This window comes from Aptenodytes patagonicus, chromosome 1 (genome assembly GCF_965638725.1).
Source record: "Aptenodytes patagonicus chromosome 1, bAptPat1.pri.cur, whole genome shotgun sequence".
NCBI lineage: Eukaryota > Metazoa > Chordata > Aves > Sphenisciformes > Spheniscidae > Aptenodytes > Aptenodytes patagonicus.
Genome location: NC_134949.1, coordinates 180,750,174 through 180,770,052, shown reverse-complemented (window position 1 = coordinate 180,770,052; position 19,879 = coordinate 180,750,174). Strand labels below are relative to the sequence as shown.

The window sequence follows — 19,879 nt, the reverse complement described above, 5'->3', positions numbered from 1 at the left end:
TATTTCTAATTATGCTAAGATTGAGGCTGCGTAAGTCCCTCCCCCGCATATACTGACTTTTACTTTTTACTTAAATCTTTTTATCTACAAAAAGATGCTGAATGCCAATCTTTAAAAAACATTAATTTCTTTCCTGGTCTCTTTGTTACTAAATATACTTTAAAATAAAGATGATAAGTCATGCAATAATTAGCATCCTATTACCTCAATACCATGTGATTTGCAGCTGGCTTAAGGAGGGGAAAACCCACCACTCCAATAGGTATTTGGTGCCTAAATACCTTTAGGAATTAGCCACAATCCATTAGGCTTGTTGTAATAGCCTGATGAAGATAAGAACTATTGAAACAGTCACTGTATAACACATGTATGCACATAACACACAGTATACACGCACAGAGACACTTGTCATTTATACCTGCTTTAACCAAATAATTAGTGGTTTTGCTGCACAGTAAATTATTTTTCTCGGTCTTGCATTGTGTAACCTTTAAATGGATCTGCAAGGATGAACCCCTATGCATATCATGAGTCACTGTAACACGCTGCTGTTCCTGATCTCTTGCAGTTTCAAGTTAAAGATGAGACAACCTTCCTCACAACAGCAAGTCCGCTTCATAAATAGCAAACTTAAAATGGCCCTAATCCAGACCCAGGTCTCCACTTCTCTTGAACTCAGTCATGGACTGTGTAGATCCTTATACCGTAACATGCAGCACTTCACAGTGGCCCTGGTGAGGAACACACTATATCAAAAACAACAATATATAAGCAATTTCCCTTCAGAGACTCTTCAGCTTAAGCAGTGCATTTCATCTAAATTATTTTTCCTTGACAGGACCAGAGTGCTAGTATGTCCGTATATGGCAGGGCTGCTTTACTGTGTTATTCCCAGTGATGCACGCCTGTTCCACAACCACTGAAGGGTTAGTGACCCACCGTCAGAGCTAGATCACTTTCCAGTCACATGTCCTTTAGATGTGGAAAAAAAATCAGACTCAGCACAGGCATGACTGTAGCTGTCACCATTTGATGATATTCCAGATGGCTGAAATTATCCAGATCTTCTGACTGTCACCACTCTCTTTTGCGCGCTCTCTCTCTATTCAGACCAAGTCCCTGGTGGGTAAAACTTGCTACACACCATAGGCCAGATTTGACCAGGAGAGTTTTAATGCTAGCTTCAGTCCTAGGTCAAATTCACGTCTAACCTTAAGTACAAACAGTTCCAAGGATTCTCCCTGGCAAATAATATTTTGCCTCCTTTATAGGGAACATCTGTGGCATTCTACGTTTGCAAGTTACTTTATGACATACCCATATAAGCTGCAGGACAAGTGCAACCTAGGCCTTGATTTAGCATGGTACTTTTAAAATTACTAGCAGAAGGAACTTAATTTCACTGCTCCAAATTATATTTAGACCTCGCCATTCAGTATTCACAGCTCATCACACTTTCTCTGTAACGACATACTGGATCCCAGCACCCAGCCTTCTTCAGTTACTCTTCTATATGCCTCTTCTCTGCTTTCAGAACTCTCCCTACTGACCAGGAGACACTAAGCAAAACTTGCAATTCAGACTTCTTCTTTTAAAGGCTATTTAATATAAAAGTGTTCCAGTAATTATCTGCAATTCCACATCATACCTGGCTAGCAACACTGAAATGAAGAACTTACTTTTTTTTTTTTTTTTAAGAAATCTATTGCCTTTTTTTTTCCCCTGCAAAAGGACAACTTTGTTACTACTTTCTAAAGATTCTTAGTGACCACTATGAGTAATTTTAGCTATGAGAGGTAAGGCATTACTTCTCAGAACAGAAAGATTTCCAGTTTATGCAGGCATATTTAGTCACACTTTCAAAAAAAGATAACATCTCTTTATGGGATCATGCAACCATCCTGATTAATTTCTTTTATTCTGAAGCAACACATCTGAAAATGCTCAGCTAACTCACTTGCCACCTACAACGAACGTTCATTATTCAGAAAAAGCTGCCTTTTCTCCCTCTGTATGTGTGATCTTACCATAAACTTTCTAGCACAGTTAAGTCACAATCAACCCAGCTATAACCCTCAGATTTCACAACAGGGATATTGCTTCATTAAGTATTTATCAGACTGAGGCCAAAAACAACAACAAAAAAATCTGATAGGTCTTTACTGTCAAGGATATCTGGGAGAGCTGCTGACAATGAGTGGTTAATCTTACCCTTGAGAAGATATTTTCCAGAGAGCTAGTCAAGGATTTCTTGGCCTTGTTTTTCAGAATGTCAAGTTTAAACCTGCCACCACTGGTGGTGCTTTCTGGAATCGCACTGTTAGAAATGGTCTGTTGAAATGAGCAAGGACACAATTCAGCTTTGGCAATTCTTTTTGCAATTGCAGACCTCCAAAGACTAGAGATGAATGAAGTTACATAATAAACAACATGTAACTTGGCCATTATTTAAAAAACAAACAAAAAACCCAAAAAAACCTCACACCCCCAAAAAAACCAAATCCACAAAAAAAATAAAACTACAGTTAAAGGCACATTTCATCCGAAAGACTATCTTGTAAAAGCGTATCAATGTAACAATACTGTTACCCATTTCCTTTGCTAGATAAGTTTGTCGTTTAAACTGAAACCAATGCCCTCTTCATCTCCATTCCCCCTAGAAATGACTGTTTGGGAGTGAGGATCAGGGAGGAAGGAAAAAGACAGAAGAGGTATCCTCACACTGTAAGGAAATCTAGACCTAAAAATAATTGGTTGTCTTTCTTCCCTCCATTCCCGCCCCCCAAACTTAAAAAAAAAAAAAAAAAAAAGCATGCCACCGTAAATCAAATCAAATTACTTCTCTTTCACAGTCCTCTCTTAATTACAATAGCCAGCTTCATCTACTCCTGATGAACTCTAGCAGTGGCCCTGCTAGTATTCAAGGTTACATTTTAATAGGGTGGGAGGAGGGAGAGGAATAATACAGAAATAAGCTTTACCGATGGTGCTTCATCAATGTGAACGTGCATTTTCTGCTTAGTTTCACAGAGTTGGCGTAGATGTAAGATCACAAGTTCATTTTCTTCCTGGTCACTGTCAGGCTTCATTTTCTGTCAATAACAGCAAAGAAAAGAAAAAAAGTTGTCTTTCAAGTCATGATTTGCTTATTTTCCCTTCCATATGTACGTATTCTTTGAAGTTAACATATTGACACACCAGATGCCACAGTGCACTATTAGTGTGTCAAATTGCACTACTGTTTGTGTGCCTTCATGCTCCTGAGCAAAATAGACCAAAGCTTTCCACATGGAGAATGTTACAGGCTGTGGAGAGGAGGGAGCCTTATGCCCACACATTTTGTTTCCTAAGGTTGTCTGCCATTGTATCGCCTTATAAATGGAATAAGGAACCCACGAAAACCAAACAGGCATTCCCTTCTTCAGGCAGCTAGAGAGGAGCACAGCCTTTGGAAGCCTAAATTACTCTATACTTCATCTGTTTGGATACACTTGCTTACATCTCTTGCCTCAGAATAAGTCAAAAGAGAGCTTCCGCAAATACCAACCACCTCTTTGATACCTGCATATCTCACCTGCTCTCAATTCATTCCCACATCACTTTCAAGTAAGGAAATGCATTTACAGATGAAGAACTAAGCTCAGAAAAAAAATACTCTGGGTATGAACACAGAACATCTCAGACGACTTGGGAACCAAAACTTTTCTGATAGCAGGGTATCACATATGAGGTTAGGTTGGAGCATGCTATTTCAGAGTGATGTTTGGTGGAACAATAATAAATTCTAGATCAACTACGTGACAAACCAAACATAATCAAAAGAAAAAAATGTCTAGTCCATTTTATCATGGTCTTTTTCAAATTTGAGACAACAGCATCTAATGTATTACCTGAACACGTTCAAAAATGTCCGCTTGCTCATTATCAGTTAGTGACGACAGATGTCTCTGAATTACAAGTTTGGCTCTTGGTGGATAGAGTCCTGAGAAAAGAAAGGAACATTAAAGCTTCTAGATTCTCAAATGATGTCTCAAAAAACTTTTGAAAAAATGATAGTAGAAGATATAAGCCTCCAAATGAGTTTATACAAGTTTAATGTATGACAGTTGTATATCTGCAGTATCCATGATACAAAATACTTCAGGTTTTGCTAAACCACATGGTTTTGTCTCCTTTCTTTAGCAGTAAAAACAGAACTAGCAGCAGCTAAGTGGCTGGCTCCTGTGTAAAAGGTTGTGCTCCCTACTCCACCGATGTCTTCTGTCCTAGTACCAAGAGATCACTAAGATGGAAGCCTGACAACTGTATGGGAGAGGAGGAAGAGAGGAACAGATCAGGGATATAACTGGAATGATACTCAATGCACAAGACACTCAGAAGTTTTCAGATGCTTTTAATTGAAAAGTTTAGATGCATTTCTACACAAGGAAAGGGTAGGGTATAGGTCATACTAGAGAACTGAAGACACTTTTAAAAGCAAGAGCAGCATAAAAGCCGTAAGAATAAAGGAAAGAATCTCTGATGTTTGATAAAGCACACGTTTGCTCACAGAGCTTGTTCTAGGAAGCTACAAAAACCGTGGGGAAAACAAACCCCCTGAATCAGATGAAGATGTAAGTTTTTGCCATCCAAGGCAGATAACATTCATAGAGAATTGCAATCAGAACAGATCAAGGTTTTCCAAAGTCATGAAGCCCTGGGTTTGATTATAATAAACTTCTAGACTCTAAACAAAGCAGACAGATAAAAAGAAAGTGACACTAAAAATAAATCTTTCGGTCACTAAGTACAAAGTTTATGAAATTACTATTTTGGTACTCAAGTTGTTACCCTAGAAGAGATTTTATTTTGATACTGGATACTTATCCCAGGCTTGCAAGTACCTGTATTCAAGATACTTACACTGCCTTATACAGCAGCCTCTGTAGTTTTTCATTGACAGAAGACTTTCCCAGTTAAGCTTTATCACTTCTGAGTATCTTGTAAACCTGGAAAATACCAGTCACAACCTAACAGAATTTCACTCCACTAAGATTTTATACTTTGCTTTTCATCCACCAGAGGGAGGTAAGTAGCAATAGTGACTTTTAAGGAATGGGAGAACTGACAATTATCAGCACCATCATCACCAGACCAGAAGATGCAAGACTAGTGTAATATATTTGCTTTTTTTGCATACAACACTTAGCAAGGAGACATAGTGGAGTGACTATAAAAATAGGATCCTGCTACTAACTTTTTTTAAAAAATTCTATCTTGTAAGATTTTTTTGTGGCATACAGATGTGTTCTGGCATACCTCACTTCCAGAGAAACTACAAAGGTTTGTGTATTCATATTTGAAGCCCGGTAGTTGCCTTAACTTTCTTTATTAGCTATTAACCTCCTAACTTAATCATTTATTTCCCATAATAGAACTAGGTTTTGAAGTGTGTAAGAGAATAAACACAAAGAAGGAAAAAATAACCCCACACAGAAAAGAATGAACACACGAGAAAGCAAGACCCTTTTTTGATCACAACTGGTTTTTTATGATCCATTTTGAAAGAATGTATCTTCAGAAAAAAATGGAAGAGGAACTGTTGGGTTTTTCTGCTCTGCTTAACATTTAAGAGAGGTACAATGATGAAAGAGCATGTATTTATAACACAAGCTATACTATATTCAGTTGCAATATCATTACTGCTATCCCCTAACACATGATTACAGAGAGTGCAAGGTGATGGTAAGAATTGCTCATTGGGATACTTTTCCCTCTGTTCTTACATTGTTTAAGTTGAAGGTGCATGGTTGGCATAATTAAAATTAACAGATACAGTAAAATTCTTCTAGAATAGTAAGAAAAACACAATTGGAAAATAAACTCAGCTGCTACCTTCAATTCTTTCACAAAGTTTGTGCAATGAATGCATAGGGCAGGCCTCACACAGTTTAATCTGCGTCTTGGCATTTTGCAGAGCTGCAGCGGTGCTAAAGGCTTGTTTCAGGGTAAGCATTACCTCATCAACCTAAAGGGGAAGGAGGGAAAAGACAGTATATAAACACAAATGCAAGCCATATACATCAAATTAGATTTATAAATCACATCATAGACAGGTGCTTTACAATCAAAAAACCCTGTTTGCTGTCTTCTAAAGAGATCAAAGTTGTATTCCCAGCTTTTCTGCCTTTTCTGCGGATGCTCACCATCTTCAAGCTGTTGTTACTTCAGAGAGTGTAATTTTGAATATCTAACTGCAGCTATTCAAGCTTACTGGGCAGGCAGCCGCTGTTTTAAGAAGCCGCAAGTGGGAACTTTTGGCTTGAATATATGCTGGCTAAATAAAAAGCATTAATTTCTTTTTCTTTAGCTTCACGTTTCTCCTGTGAACTGCACATGCTCCCTCTCAATGATTTTCCTCCCACTGCTGTACCATTTTAGAACAAAACCCCACAGACCCATCCTGCTGGCAGACAGGAGCTTCCCACAGCAGTTCACTTTTCTCCAGGCTACTAGACTGGCTACCAACTTCATTACAACCGTCAACTTGTCTTTAAATACTGCCGGCCTGCCTTGCAGTCTGCCCTGATCTTTCCTCTGCCACTACCACAAATATAGCAGTGCTATGTTCCCACACGCCAGCACTGGAAAAGCTCAACTTTTGCATAAGAAAGGTCGAGGCGACAGCGTTTCTTCACACTCATTCAAATACACTCCCAGACCTTATATACAAAGCATTTGGAGTTCCCCTGTCTGTATTTTAGGGGAATACAATGCTTACTAAAAGCTGTTTACTTGAGTCTTTGCATTAGCACGGAAAGGAGACAACAGTTAGACAACAATCTTAGGAAATAAATCAGTATTCCACTTCAGAATCAGGTCCTTGCTCTTACCTGTTGCTTTTTTTATAAGCAGGAAGAAAAAAGCTGAAATATTTGAGACCAAAATCATGCAGTCTAACATTGAAATCACACAGACTTTTCTGAGGGTCTGTCAATTCGGGGGGGAGGGAGAAGAGCAAAAAAAAAAAAAAAAGAAGGCACATGAATGTGGAAATTTGAATTAGTTTGTGTCCCGATATATTTAGTTTTGAGTTTTGTTCTTGTTTGTTTGTTTGTTCTTTAAAACCCACAGTTTCAAGCACTACCAGTAACTCCTGGGTGCTCTCTTCTTAGCAATAAAGCAGGGCATTGAAAAGTGAATATCCATCTTGCAATACAGACTGATAATTTTTAAAAGTTGGCAACAATGCCTCTCAAATGGAATATCCACAGAACAGTGCTGAGCTTATGGATTACAACTACACTAAAATCATGAGAACTGTAGCACAGACTGTAGTTGGGTTTAGAGCAAATATACACAGGACTACCAGCATAGCCTGCCTGGCAGCACAGAATCCAGAAAGCATTAGGTTTTACAGCTCTGCTGTGCCACAGTCAAACTGTCACTGGGGTCCAAGTGATTGCATCTGAAAATAGCTCAGGAACGTTCATTTCATAGTGCAATGTGGGCATACCCACACATATCAGTACTAGGATATATAAAGAGGTTCATAAATATGTGGTTTCTTTATACACCACATTTTAAGTCTTTGTATTATGCATGGACAGATTTATCAATAGGTCAGATGTAACATTTTCTGTTAGTACAAAGAGTGAGCTGATTTCATAACAAGCTCCCATTTTGATAAAAGTGCAGCCTCAGCTAGGGCTGTAAGCTATTTGAAGTTTTATTGATGTAAATCTATTCAGTCTCAAGCTAGTCAATGGATTAATGAATTACATTTTCAGCTAGCTAGAAGAGTGATTTTTAAGTTCAGCTGAAAACGAGTTTAGCAGCTGTTAGCACAGCCATCAGGAACAAACATGTTTCAGAACAGAAACCAACTTCTTTTGAAGTGTCAGAGTTTTAAAATAAAAATGTAGTAGCCAAAATTATTTCCTGTATGCATCTCACATTAAGCTATCTGTATCAGTTAAATCACTGGCAGTTAAATCAGTTAAATCAGTTGATTGATACATACTTTATCAGGTGTCCAATGGACTTTTTTATAGTTACACACATCCACGCATATTATGGTTTTCTTCTTCTCTGATCAGATGCTATTTTATTCTCCTGAGGAACAAAACAGACTACAGGGAAAGGGCTAAAGCTACGTGCAGGCTGAAGACATATGCAGGATCAGGCCAGTAGTTTAAACCCTACCCTGAAAAGTATGTTCAGGTTTTATCATCAGCTTTGTTACTGATTCAATACATGTAATTACAGGTTTAATGGGGAGCCAAGTGTCTCAACAATTAGAAATGCAAGAGTTACGACCAAATACAGAGCCCAAATATGCTCACAGTCTGCATGTGTGAACTCATCCATCTGGATTTTTTCTATTTGTTATTGATATATGCATCAGCAGAGTACCAGGATATGGCTATATATGAACAGAATGTATGCATTTCCTATTGCATATTTTCATATTCACAACTGAGGTCTCATACCTGAGAAGATGTGACCACTGAGGCTCAGCTGACACAGAAGAATAACAGAGACTCCCGTGGTTTAGGAAATGCCTCAGACATCCTCCGATGGAAAGGTTAGGAACATTAATAAATACTCACCAGAGACTCACTTGCACACTGGAACACATAGCAAACATACTGGCTTAACCCAGGTTCAACAGATTCCCGGCAAATGAAGCCAAAGTGATCAACATGTTTTATACCCTAGAAGAGTTTAAAAACAGCATTAGTGGATTATTTTATAAACAGGTTTAGTTTCCAAAGTGATCCTAAAAATAGTTACCAGACTCCAACACTTGCCAACACAAAAATTGGAGAAACTATAAATGCATACTCCTAACGATCTATTTTACAGCTACAATAGTTATCTTTTAAGTTGCTTTTTACATTTAAAAGTTACATAAAGCTCTTTACACTATCAAAACAAAAGTTATACAGAAATAGACCTGGACCTGAATTTCTTCCATTCGGAAAACTGGATTTTCAGGGAAGCGAACAAAAGAGTCCTAGGTTGTAGTTGGAATTGCCTCTGCAGTGAAAACTTGATGTAATGAGCCCACGGTAAAACATGGGACTGGAGCAGCATCAAAGTAGCAACAGATCTTCGCTTTCCTGTAATGCAAGTTTGGACTACACCAAAAAGAGCAAGGCATGAGTGGTGACATGCAGAATTCCAACCAAATTCTTAAATAAATTCTTTGAGACTGAGTTACAGACCAGAAGTTTCAAGACTTACTACACATTACTACTGACGTTTTCTTTCAAGATCCTAGTCTAACTGCTTGACAGAGAACGCTGCCTTGCTAAAAACAGCACTGAGAAGATGAGAGAGCTGCTTCCTAAGAAGCACTATATTCCCTGTCTCAATTCATGGAACATGACTCACTATTGTTAAAGCTTTTGCCAATGTTTTTATCATCTGAGTATGGTAATAGCAGATTTTCTCCAAAAGAAAGCCTAATCCCTCAAGTTCAAATACAACAGCAAGCAGCACTCGGTTGCTTGGATCTATCTCCAAAGAAACCACCTATATCGTAAAAGAGGGGAGGAGGCAAAACAACTTGCTTGTCACTACACAAAACACTCAAGACAAAACTGGTAATGCACCACATGACAGATTGAACATATTGTCACTACACACTGTAGTTTTTAAAAACAAAATTCCAAAAGTTGCATTTGTGCTACTTAAACAAAACTTAACAAAGGTGCAGAGGGCATCTAAGATGGCACAAATGGCATTAGTTTACCATAGCTCACACTAATCCTGACTTAACTGAACCCATTTTCCTGTGACAAGTGAAGTCTTCAAAAGCATAAAATGAAAAAGAACAGATGTATACACATATGTTGATCTATGTAACAGTGAAGTGTTGCCCTCTGTTTTGCAAGGATACCATATTCACTTAAGGTGGTTCAGCGAGATGCCAGTTCCCTCACTGCTGACAGTGCCTGAACAACTCTACTGCTGTCTGATTTCTCAGTCTCCAGAGGAGAACATTTGTGGGGGAGATGGATGTAACACTTGCACCACTGAAGCATAAATAGCACAGTACATTCCTCAACTAACAGTACCTCCATCACATTTCTTTAAGAGGGTGGCCAGACTTGTCATGCCAAAAGAGCAAAGTTTTTTGTTGTTCTGGGTTCCCTCAAGGTCAGTCAGGCTGCAACAAGAAAACTTCTACAGCTGTCTGACACCTGAGCTTAGAGAGCACACACAGGGGTTTATCACCAATTATATTTGCTGCTTTGACAATTATATGGAGTGCGGATAATGAACTGAATGCAGCAGATCAACCATACTTAAGCTATAGAATAAAAATACCTTTATTAGACCAGACTAAAAGAATCCAGAATGCATGCTGAAGAGAACATCTCCTTTTCATTGTTTGTAAAGCTTAGAAGAACAAATATTCCTAAGCTGCAGTCTCACAATACGCAGTAAATCACTGCCCTATAAACCCACAACAGAGAAGCCCTGTGGCTAGCACTGAGTTCTTTAAAGAAGTACTGGTGAGGTTTACGCAACCAAATCCTTAGTCTTGAACAAATTAATGTTTCATTTCTATTGAACATAGAAAAAACCCTGACTTCCCTAAAGTAGCCGTTTTGCATTAAAAAAAAACACCAACAAAAACCCCACAGTATTGTTGATGCCTGTTTGAGTTATTCAAGCATGCAAAATAACAAAAGCTTTGCTCCAAATGAAAGTTGGGGCTAAAGCCCAACACACAGCATTACCTAACACTATTTACTGTACACAGTTATTTTACTGAAGAAAAGCTAAGCCTTGAAGGTCTGCCATGGTCTTGCTGGTCTTCACTACGCTTTAAAGTCAGCAGAACAAAGGTTGTCCCTGCTTAGGACTGTTTTGTTTGACTATTATCAGCATGTACATGCAACCCAGGAGCCCAGTATGTAAAGTTGAAGTGTCATTTTTATTCAGCTCAGTACACCCACGAAGCAGGAGAAGACTCAAGCCGTCTGCAAATTTTACTTTCCGTACCACTGCTTTAAGAATCTCTTTGATCTGTATTTATTATAAAGCTGTTAATACATCTTTGTTTGATTATACTGTCCCATTCTATATTTGCACTTGCCTTTTTTCTCTAACAAGAGCAATACAAATTGTAGTTAAATGGCAGACTCTACTTAAGGGCCTGGATCTTTAGTTGGTAGCTCAAGACTCCACTTGAGTTACAAGTACTGACCAGTTCTTAATTTGTATTAGCATTGGTAGCACAGTCATGCAAGAACAGATTTGCTATTAGCATGAAAATTAAAGCACTTGGGGGTGAAATACAGGTTTAGAGCATGCCAGGAAGTGTAGTTTAAACTAGAATAATAATGTTTAAGGAGGCATGAAGTGATGCATGTGCATGGCGAATGAAAGAATAACGTAATAAAACAAGACCTCAAAACAGAAAGTGCCAGAAGTAACACCTGCTGAACAACAGCAAGATAGAAAGGTGAATCCCTCAGCCCTGACATTTAACTTTGTAAGACACTTTCATTTATTACTGGACACAACTAGGTTCATCTACGGCCATATTCTCCAGAAAAAACGATGCAGGTGAACTACTGCTTTTCTGGAGGGCTGATCTGATGCTGTCCTCCTTTCATTCCAGAGGCTTTCAGGAACTGAGCTGCTCAAAGACAGCACACTCAGAGCATCCTAAATGGAGATTAAGCTACTTCCAAAAGTATATCCAATGTTCCCCCAAAGCAGAACAGTTTATACTTTGTTTTCTGACCAGTGATCAAAGTTGCCACTACCACAGCTCAGACTGGTTATTTTGCGTTCATTGTTTCTGTACTTAAGCTCTTTGGGAACAACACTGCATTATTTTTGTGCAGTATCTACTTGAAACTGCTACCAGGTGAGTGAAAGCCCCGATTTGAATAACAGTTATCACTCTTGTAAAGGCAAAGCAGTACCTCAAGTCTGCTGCAAGTGTTCATGAAGCAATTGCAGTTTAATATCCCATTTCTTCAGCTGTACCCCCCAAAGAAGTTGATGTATCAAACATCATGCAGGACTTGTATACACATTAGTCACAATCGCTCAAAATCCCCCACCCCCCCCTTTTTTTTTTTTTAATTAAGGAGCCAATGGGGTAAAAGAGCAATTTACTTTTATTCATGGTAATTTAGATAGGATAAACTGTTTAAAAAATGGCCTTTGAGACCGAAAAAAGGAAAATAGCACAGAATGCTGAAAAAGAATTCTACATTTCTTTTTTTCTGCTGCCTATAGACCAGCAAGGCAACCCAGCTGAAGAACAAATAAATTCCTTTTCTTCTGATGATCTACATGTTGCTTCTTACTAATGCTTACCTGAGAACATGAGGAGATATCTTTAAAATTCTTCTCAAGCACAACAGATTTGGTGTCCGGACTGATGAGGTTAACTTCAAACCTTCCAACCTGTGGGGGAAGGGGAGAAAAATAAGTCTAGTTTATGACTGTCTTGGAGGCACAACATTAACAGCAACAAAAATGTCACAATCTAGCCCTTTCTTGTTCACATAGAGTCCCTTCAGCACAACAGCTTACTCAGCAGGAACAAGGGTGCCATAATTCAGCCTATGTTGAGTAAGAATATTTCAGCAAGAACAATACACTCAGTTGAATAGGAAAAAGAGTTGGAAAGAAGACAGCTTTTTTCTTCCCCCCTCCCTTTTCTTTTCGAGTTATTTTGGTCCAAAGATCACATGTTTGACAGGCAATACTATAACCTTTAGTAAACAATGTGGCTAAATTAAAAGCTGCAATAAAAAACAGAATTTGTGGATTTATTATTTTTTCTAAACTACACCACAGATCAGCTGAGAGACTGTTGATCTTAAGGTGATACTTTTTGGTTTTGTCATAATTCCGGATGAGAAAGAGTAGGTTCTGCAGCAAGTTATCTTTTAGCTTTCCCAAACTGCTTCTCAAGCGTATGGAACTTATTCCATAGAGCTTGGAGAGTTTCTCAGCTAAATCCCTTTCATTACTAGTGATAGCTGTGGCTTTCTAAAGGGCAATGCATTCTCACTTCAGCTAGCGTTTGCCCAAGAGAATAAAAGGCAAGAATGATCTTTAAAGCAAATGGAAAGACAAAACCCAGGCATTTAGCCCCCTGTTATTTTAAGGTCCAAAGATCTTTCCTTTTATGGGTCACCTCCTTTAAGTGTCCTTTTGTTTTCTCAATACAAGCTCTGAGGATGTCAAAGGCACTTCAGGCAAGAGAAGAAATAACCGTGAGGTCTGAAGGAAGAAGCCTTCAGTGCAGAGACATTTGAGTAGTCATCTGGGAAAGACAAGCTGAACATCAGTACAAGTTATCATAAAGGGGCTGGCTCAAACATAAGGCTGTTAAAGCCTCATGTGAAGTTGTGAGCTTCTTTTTAATTGCACAAAAAAGAGGATTTGTTCACACAGAAGTCTTCATCGATTCTCTTTTTGAAAGAATACTCATGCTTTTCAGCTACATCTTAGGTCTCACCAATACAGACGAACCAGAACTGCATGTAAAATAATTACTTCCCTAGAAACTCTGTTCCTGTAAGTAATTACTCCATAAGTAATTCCTCTTTCTTAAAATTTACCTGAGCTCATGAGTTGAGCTGGCTTCCTTAAGAAAATTCAGCTACTTGTGTTCCAATCATTTATGAACATACATAAATATTTACGACAAATCATGAAACCACACTGGATCCATACTACTTATCTTGCAAAACTTGTCTCAGCTTCAAACTGCACAGGGGAAGATACGGTGCAAAACCAACATGAAATTGCGCATCCTAGCACACACCTGGAACAACATTGTCCTGTTCTTCTCAGAATCGGAGGGCTGAACATGACTGGGTGCACTTGCATGTCTTCTGCGTGGCTGTATTTTCAGGTTTGTGTCATGAACCCTTCTTTGCATAACTGCAGTGACACTGCTGCACCGGGAGCGAAACTCTTGCTGCTCATCAAAGCCAGAGTCCTCTAAAATTCGCTCTGGAAAGGAGCCACGAGTGCTGGCCAGGTTGGTCAAGTTGGTCTGGCTGCCGATTGTAAACATCGCAGTATGCCCTGTGGTGTTATTTGGGCTGTCCAGCTCCTCAAACGGGCTATCCGATGGAGAAGCTGGCACATTTCCTTCACACAGGGGTAAGTCCAAACTTGACTCGTTATTCCGCTGCTCATTTAATAGTTTCAGGCGCTGGCGCTCATGAAGGCTGAATTTCTCAATGCAATCATCAATTAGTGTGGAGGGAGCTTTCTTGTGAGCCACCGTCACCTTTCCACAGTACAAGACCTCAAATTTTTGAGAGTCATAGAAGGCATCTTCACTATCCTTACTTGGTTTGGCATCTTCTTTCAGTGCTGCTTTGGAGACTTGTCTTATGCTGCTGATGACATCAGGAACCTAAGGGACAGTTTGAAAGGTCTGTTTAGTAGCCACAAATGAGATAGCAGAGACAGTGATACGTCAAACATATGTTAATGTAAATATTTACACAAGTTATTTCTTCAGTAGAGTGCCACTAGCTTCTTGGCTGACAATATAAAATTAGTAAATTCTAAATTCTGTATAGACAATTCATACAGTGGAAGCACAGCAAATAATTTCTCAATTTTTTACTGGAACCTGTTTCAGAACATAAGGTTTTAAATTACCAGCAGATCTACTGAAAAATGTTCACATCTTTTTTTTTTATTTTCTTCCTTTTTTTTTTTTAACTGAGACTGCCTTCTCTTTTCTGTAGCCCTTTTCCCACATCAGCGTCTCTTGCTGATGTATTTTGCATAAGGCCATCACTCTTTCTTTGTTTTTACTTTGCAGAGCCAGATACTCCATTCTTAGGACAGTTGTGGAAACAGTTCTGTGAATGAAAAAGAGACCAGCAATCCCCATCAGTTTCAACTGACAGTTTTGGAATACAGGCAGCAAGCGTATGGAAATTTTACCAAAGTACCACGTACAATTGCATTAGCTCTCATTTATTATCTACTACAAAAACCTCACCCCATCCATCCTATGACATAGCTTACTTTAAGGTCACACTTCCCTGCCACAATTAAGCAGCACACCCAAAGCTCTCTTCTCCTCTGTCATTCTTACCTACAGATTCCTACTATACCCTGTAAGGCCAAGCTGCATATCTCCAGTAGAAACTATCGATTTCAGCCCTGTGTCACCCAGTCTTTTAAGGCTACCTGGTTCTTCCCCCATTTTATCCCAACCACCTTGGGAGGATGTCTGCCTTCAGTATCAGCATGTTTAATACGCAAGTTCCTTTTTCATTTTGCCTTCGCTAAAGAAAACAAGGACTCGTCCAACTCTACTGACTGCAGATCAGAGTGGTTCTAGTTGCTCTTTTGACAGTAGCTACCTCTGCGTAACCAAACCTCTTTCTCACCAGGTCTCATCTTCTCTGGAAGGATAATGAATGGCATCACGTTACATGCATTGGGGAAGTTACAAGTGACAATGAGATCAAGAGAGGATATCGATCTGATTTTCTTCACAAGAGAAATGGGTTCTCAACACTCACCTAATCCAATGCAATCAATCAACAGCTTTTGTATTCCATACAGCTTCCCACCATATCTATAATATTTGATAATATGTTTCAAAGTATTTTTTCTACTAAAAAAAAAGGTAACTCTGAAGTCATACCTTAGTAAATAATCTATGCTCCCTACAGTATCTCTCTCTTTCAGTCACATGATACCAGTTGAAACTTGCTAATGAGGCAGTAATCTCCTACGACAATACTTTTGCAAGTCACAGTGGAAAATTACTTTGTCTTAATCCCCGTCTCCCATTACACACTCCTCCTCCATTGGGCATTCAACACAAATCTGCTTCCAGTTCATTTATTGTAAAATGAAGTTCAATTACCCTAAGATCTACTGACTGGCTTTCATCCCTATAGATGTCATCATCATCTCAGGTTTTCAGTGAGGCCAACTGTGTTCAGTTTTGGGCCCCTCACTACAAGAAGGACATTGAGGTGTTAGAGCATATCCAGAGAAGGGCAACGAGGCTGGTGAAGGGTCTGGAGAACAAGTCTTATGAGGAGCGGCTGAGGGAACTGGGGTTGTTTAGCCTGGAGAAAAGGAGGCTGAGGGGAGACCTCATCGCTCTCTACAACTACCTGAAAGGAGGTTGTAGCGAGGTGGGTGTTCATCTCTTCTCCCAAGTAACTAGCGATAGGACGAGAGGAAATGGCCTCAAGTTGCGCCGGGGGAGATTTAGATTGGATGTAAGGAAAAATGTCTTTCCTGAAAGAGTGGTTAAACATTGGAACAGGCTGCCCAGGGAAGTGGTGGAGTCCCCATCCCTGGAAGTATTTAAAAGACGTGTAGATGAGGCGCTTAGGGACATGGTTTAGTGGGCATGGTGGTGTTGGGTTGACGGTTGGACTCGATGATCTTAGAGGTCTTTTCCAACCTTAATGATTCTATGATTCTAAGAGTTAGTCTTGATATGACACAGATACTAGAGTGTATTTAATCTTCACTCATCTCACTACCAGGCTGCTTTACCATCACCCAAGGTGTGCTTCCTCGCAGCCCTGCCAGCTCAGCTGGACATGGACAATTCTCACTTTATACATGCTGGTTCATATTCCAAGATGCAGCTCTTTTTCCACTGATCAGTCCTCTTATTCTCTCTATGGCCTGTGCTTAAAGAAGCTCTAGAGTTTAAAACCCTTAGCTCTCTATTTTAGCAAAATTCACAAGCTTTTAATTAACATTTCCTTTTTTAGAATCCAGAACCTGTTACAGGACAATTCACTTACATTTCTATTCAAAGTACAGTGACAAATGATAATTCTATTCAAAACACATAAATTCTACACACAGTCAACTAGAATAAACAATGTCAGCTGTTTAATCGGCAATTTGGATTTTTAAAAAAGTGTACCATCACTTCCACTCCAATAACTGGGTTCTGCCACTTGCTCGTCTCTTCTGAGAGAAAAGACTGTGGAAGATATTCTGAAGTCTTTCTAATAATACCCAATAGCCTCCTAATACATCCTATCTCTCCCCATCCCCTGCCAGCGAATGTCCAAGCAGGCGGGGGTAAGACACTACCAACTCTACCACAATAGGATTCCCCATCCATCCCTTCCTCTCTGAGAGATCTCCTCCACAAGCATACACACAGAGTTTTAAGTAATTGCAATTCTATTTAAAAAAAACCACCCTACCATCCTGCTATTTATCACTTGGTTTTATTTCCATCTTTTCCAGATCGTGCATACTCTTCAGTCACTAGTATTTGAGTCACAATTACTATTTCACAATCCCTGCTCCCTATATAGCTTTTGCTTCTACCTACCACATATATTGCTACAGTATTTTCCTTTCAGCACAGAGGGATCCTAGCATTAGAGCAGAGGTTTCAGCTCATACTGCCCAACCAATCCTTATTCCCTGCTTTGTTTAGATAACTTTTTTTTTTACAAGCTATGCTATTTTTTAGAGTGCACCCTTACCAGTATTGACTTTTTTCCTATTTTTCTTCCTATCCACAGAATTAAAGTGATAAATCAGGGTGAAAAATTGAGACCCATTTAATCTCCATAGTTATTAATATTTTTCTTATATACAGATGAAGAGGAAAACAGTGTAATACAGGGATATCACAATGAATAAGAAATATCTGTCAGACGGTCCAGAACCAGTTCCAGATGCTTGTTGGTTGTTTTATGGATTCTCTAGATAGTATGGTGTGAAAAACAGCTTCAAGTATAAGATGCAAGACAGATAATAACATTGCTGGGCAATTAGTCATACATACAGATTTTATTGGTCTTTAGTGTACAGGAATAACTGTACACCGATGATGATGTGCCCAATGATTGATGATGTGCCAGCTTATACTGTTAGACCTGACCCTCTTCACTTCGAGAGTGATACTACCCTATCAAGAACCAAGCGCCACTGCCATCTGAGACATACCTGATCAGATTACAATATTTTCATTTAATGTTTTGACTTCGGACAAAAACCATAACTGGGATCAAGTGGAGTCTGAACAAGAGTTTGCATCTATATTTTCCTAAAATGCAAGGTACAGGAAAAGTTACACAATTATCAAGCATAGCAACCACCCCAATGTGGCTTTTTACACATTTCTTTGGCATATATCATTGCTTTTTAACATTTGCTCCTCTGTAGATCAAGAAGCCCCAGTCACAAAAGTTTCACCATCAAAGTTGTGTAACTTTTTTGGATTTGGATATTAGCTTATTAGCTGTTAATGTTGAAATTGCAGGGCAAAGTTAGACAAGATAGTAAGCAGAATGGTGATTTAAAAAGACTGAATTAACAGGATGAAACTGCTTAACTATTTTTAGAAATCAGTTTAGTAATATTAAGACAGACTCCTGAAACATTCAAAACTTTAATAAGTTTTTATATTTTTTACTTTTAATAAGTGTTTCCAAGTTCTAGTATTTCCTTGCAGCAGTCTCATGAAATAAAGCAGCCAAAGGGGAGAAATGGGATTCTTACTCCTGAAACCCACAGGGCCATTGCAGATCTTCCTGGACATATACTACTGTAACAGCTGGTAGAGCAAAACAGAAAGGTTAAATGAATTATTGCATAGTTTTTCAGCATTCACCTGTACATAAAGAAAATAAATCCTTAAAATACTTAAGCAATTAATCTATTTAACATCCTCAGCATTTTTGTCGTCAAGCCTTAAAGACAGTTATGTCAAAGAGGGAGACCGGAGTAGAGGGGGATAGGCAGTGTGTTTGCAGGGTGAGAGGCACGCTTCCAGCCCAAACAAACCCAGTGGTGCTGGAGCAATGCAAGAAGATTTAATTCTCCCATGCTTTGCCTCTCCCAAGTCCCATGGTCTAGGGGCCTATCACCTTTTTCCAAATATTGCTGGGCAGAGAAGAAGATGACTATACCCCAAAAGGAGTTGCAGAGGGCTTCTCAGGCAGAAAGGTAGGAGCTGATGGTGCCGTAACAGGATAGCAGTTCTCAAACCAGGAGGAGAAACCAGAAGCGTAATGCAGGCCATGCCTGTATGTATTATTAATGAAGTTTCCTTCAACTGTTGAGGAGTAGCAGACTATTACATGAAGCGGAACAAGGCAGTTACCAACAAAAAATAAAAATAAATTAAAAAAAAAAATTAGAAACAGTACAGTGATAGGACAATGCAAGCTTGTTAGACATATTCCCAGTCTAAACAAATTGACATTATAAGCATCTTAAACTGACATTCTAAATGTTAATTGTCCAATATATTGTATTTATTGACCTCAGACTGTAAAATGTCTATTAATTTCTCACTTTAAATGATGAAGAAAAGAGGAGGATGAGCTCCCAAAACAGAAGCTGCAAGGTCCTTAAGAGCTAAAACCCAGGAGCACACACATCACCAGGCAAAAAACTGAAAAGTTGTCAGAAAAACAAACAAAAATCCTGACAAGCTTCATGAAGAACTAGATAGATATGCTATATTATCTAGGTGAAGGGACTAAACAACATGCTTACTCAAATATGTTGGAACAGCACACAAAGCTTTCTCTAATACAACAGTGACTTCATGCTTAAACAGCTACAAGCACACTGAACCCTGTCAGGTATTAATAAATTGATACCAAACAAAATGGATGTGAGAGCTTCAGATGAGCTTTCCTCCCCGCCAGGATGTCAAGAGCTGCACACGCCTGCCAGGAGACAACAGTAGCAAGTGAACTTTAAGACCCTTGAAACAGGGCTCATATGAACTCCTAAATCTCTGAAGAGAGCCAAGAGAACTCAGAAGAGCAGAGATCCTTCTTCAGGGCCTGTACCAAAACCCTCACATATGCAAGAGGCCAAAAAGACAAGGATGGACAGTGGGCACCATGAGTACAAGACTAGACCT

At 39.1% G+C, this 19,879-nt stretch overlaps 1 protein-coding gene across 3 annotated transcripts in view; it reads right to left on the bottom strand.

Annotated features, from left to right (window-relative positions):
• TBC1D4 (TBC1 domain family member 4) overlaps positions 1-19,879 on the bottom strand; it is a 113,695-nt gene that overhangs the window by 33,298 nt on the left and 60,518 nt on the right. For all 3 annotated transcript variants that reach the window (XM_076362799.1, XM_076362784.1, XM_076362792.1), the window contains exons 2-8: positions 13,793-14,395; positions 12,331-12,420; positions 8,592-8,696; positions 5,875-6,007; positions 3,891-3,982; positions 2,982-3,092; positions 2,212-2,331 (exon numbers count right to left, since the gene is read on the bottom strand). In XM_076362799.1, coding sequence (XP_076218914.1) covers positions 2,212-2,331; positions 2,982-3,092; positions 3,891-3,982; positions 5,875-6,007; positions 8,592-8,696; positions 12,331-12,420; positions 13,793-14,395 — 1,254 coding nt within the window. The remainder of the gene's footprint in view (positions 1-2,211; positions 2,332-2,981; positions 3,093-3,890; positions 3,983-5,874; positions 6,008-8,591; positions 8,697-12,330; positions 12,421-13,792; positions 14,396-19,879) is intronic.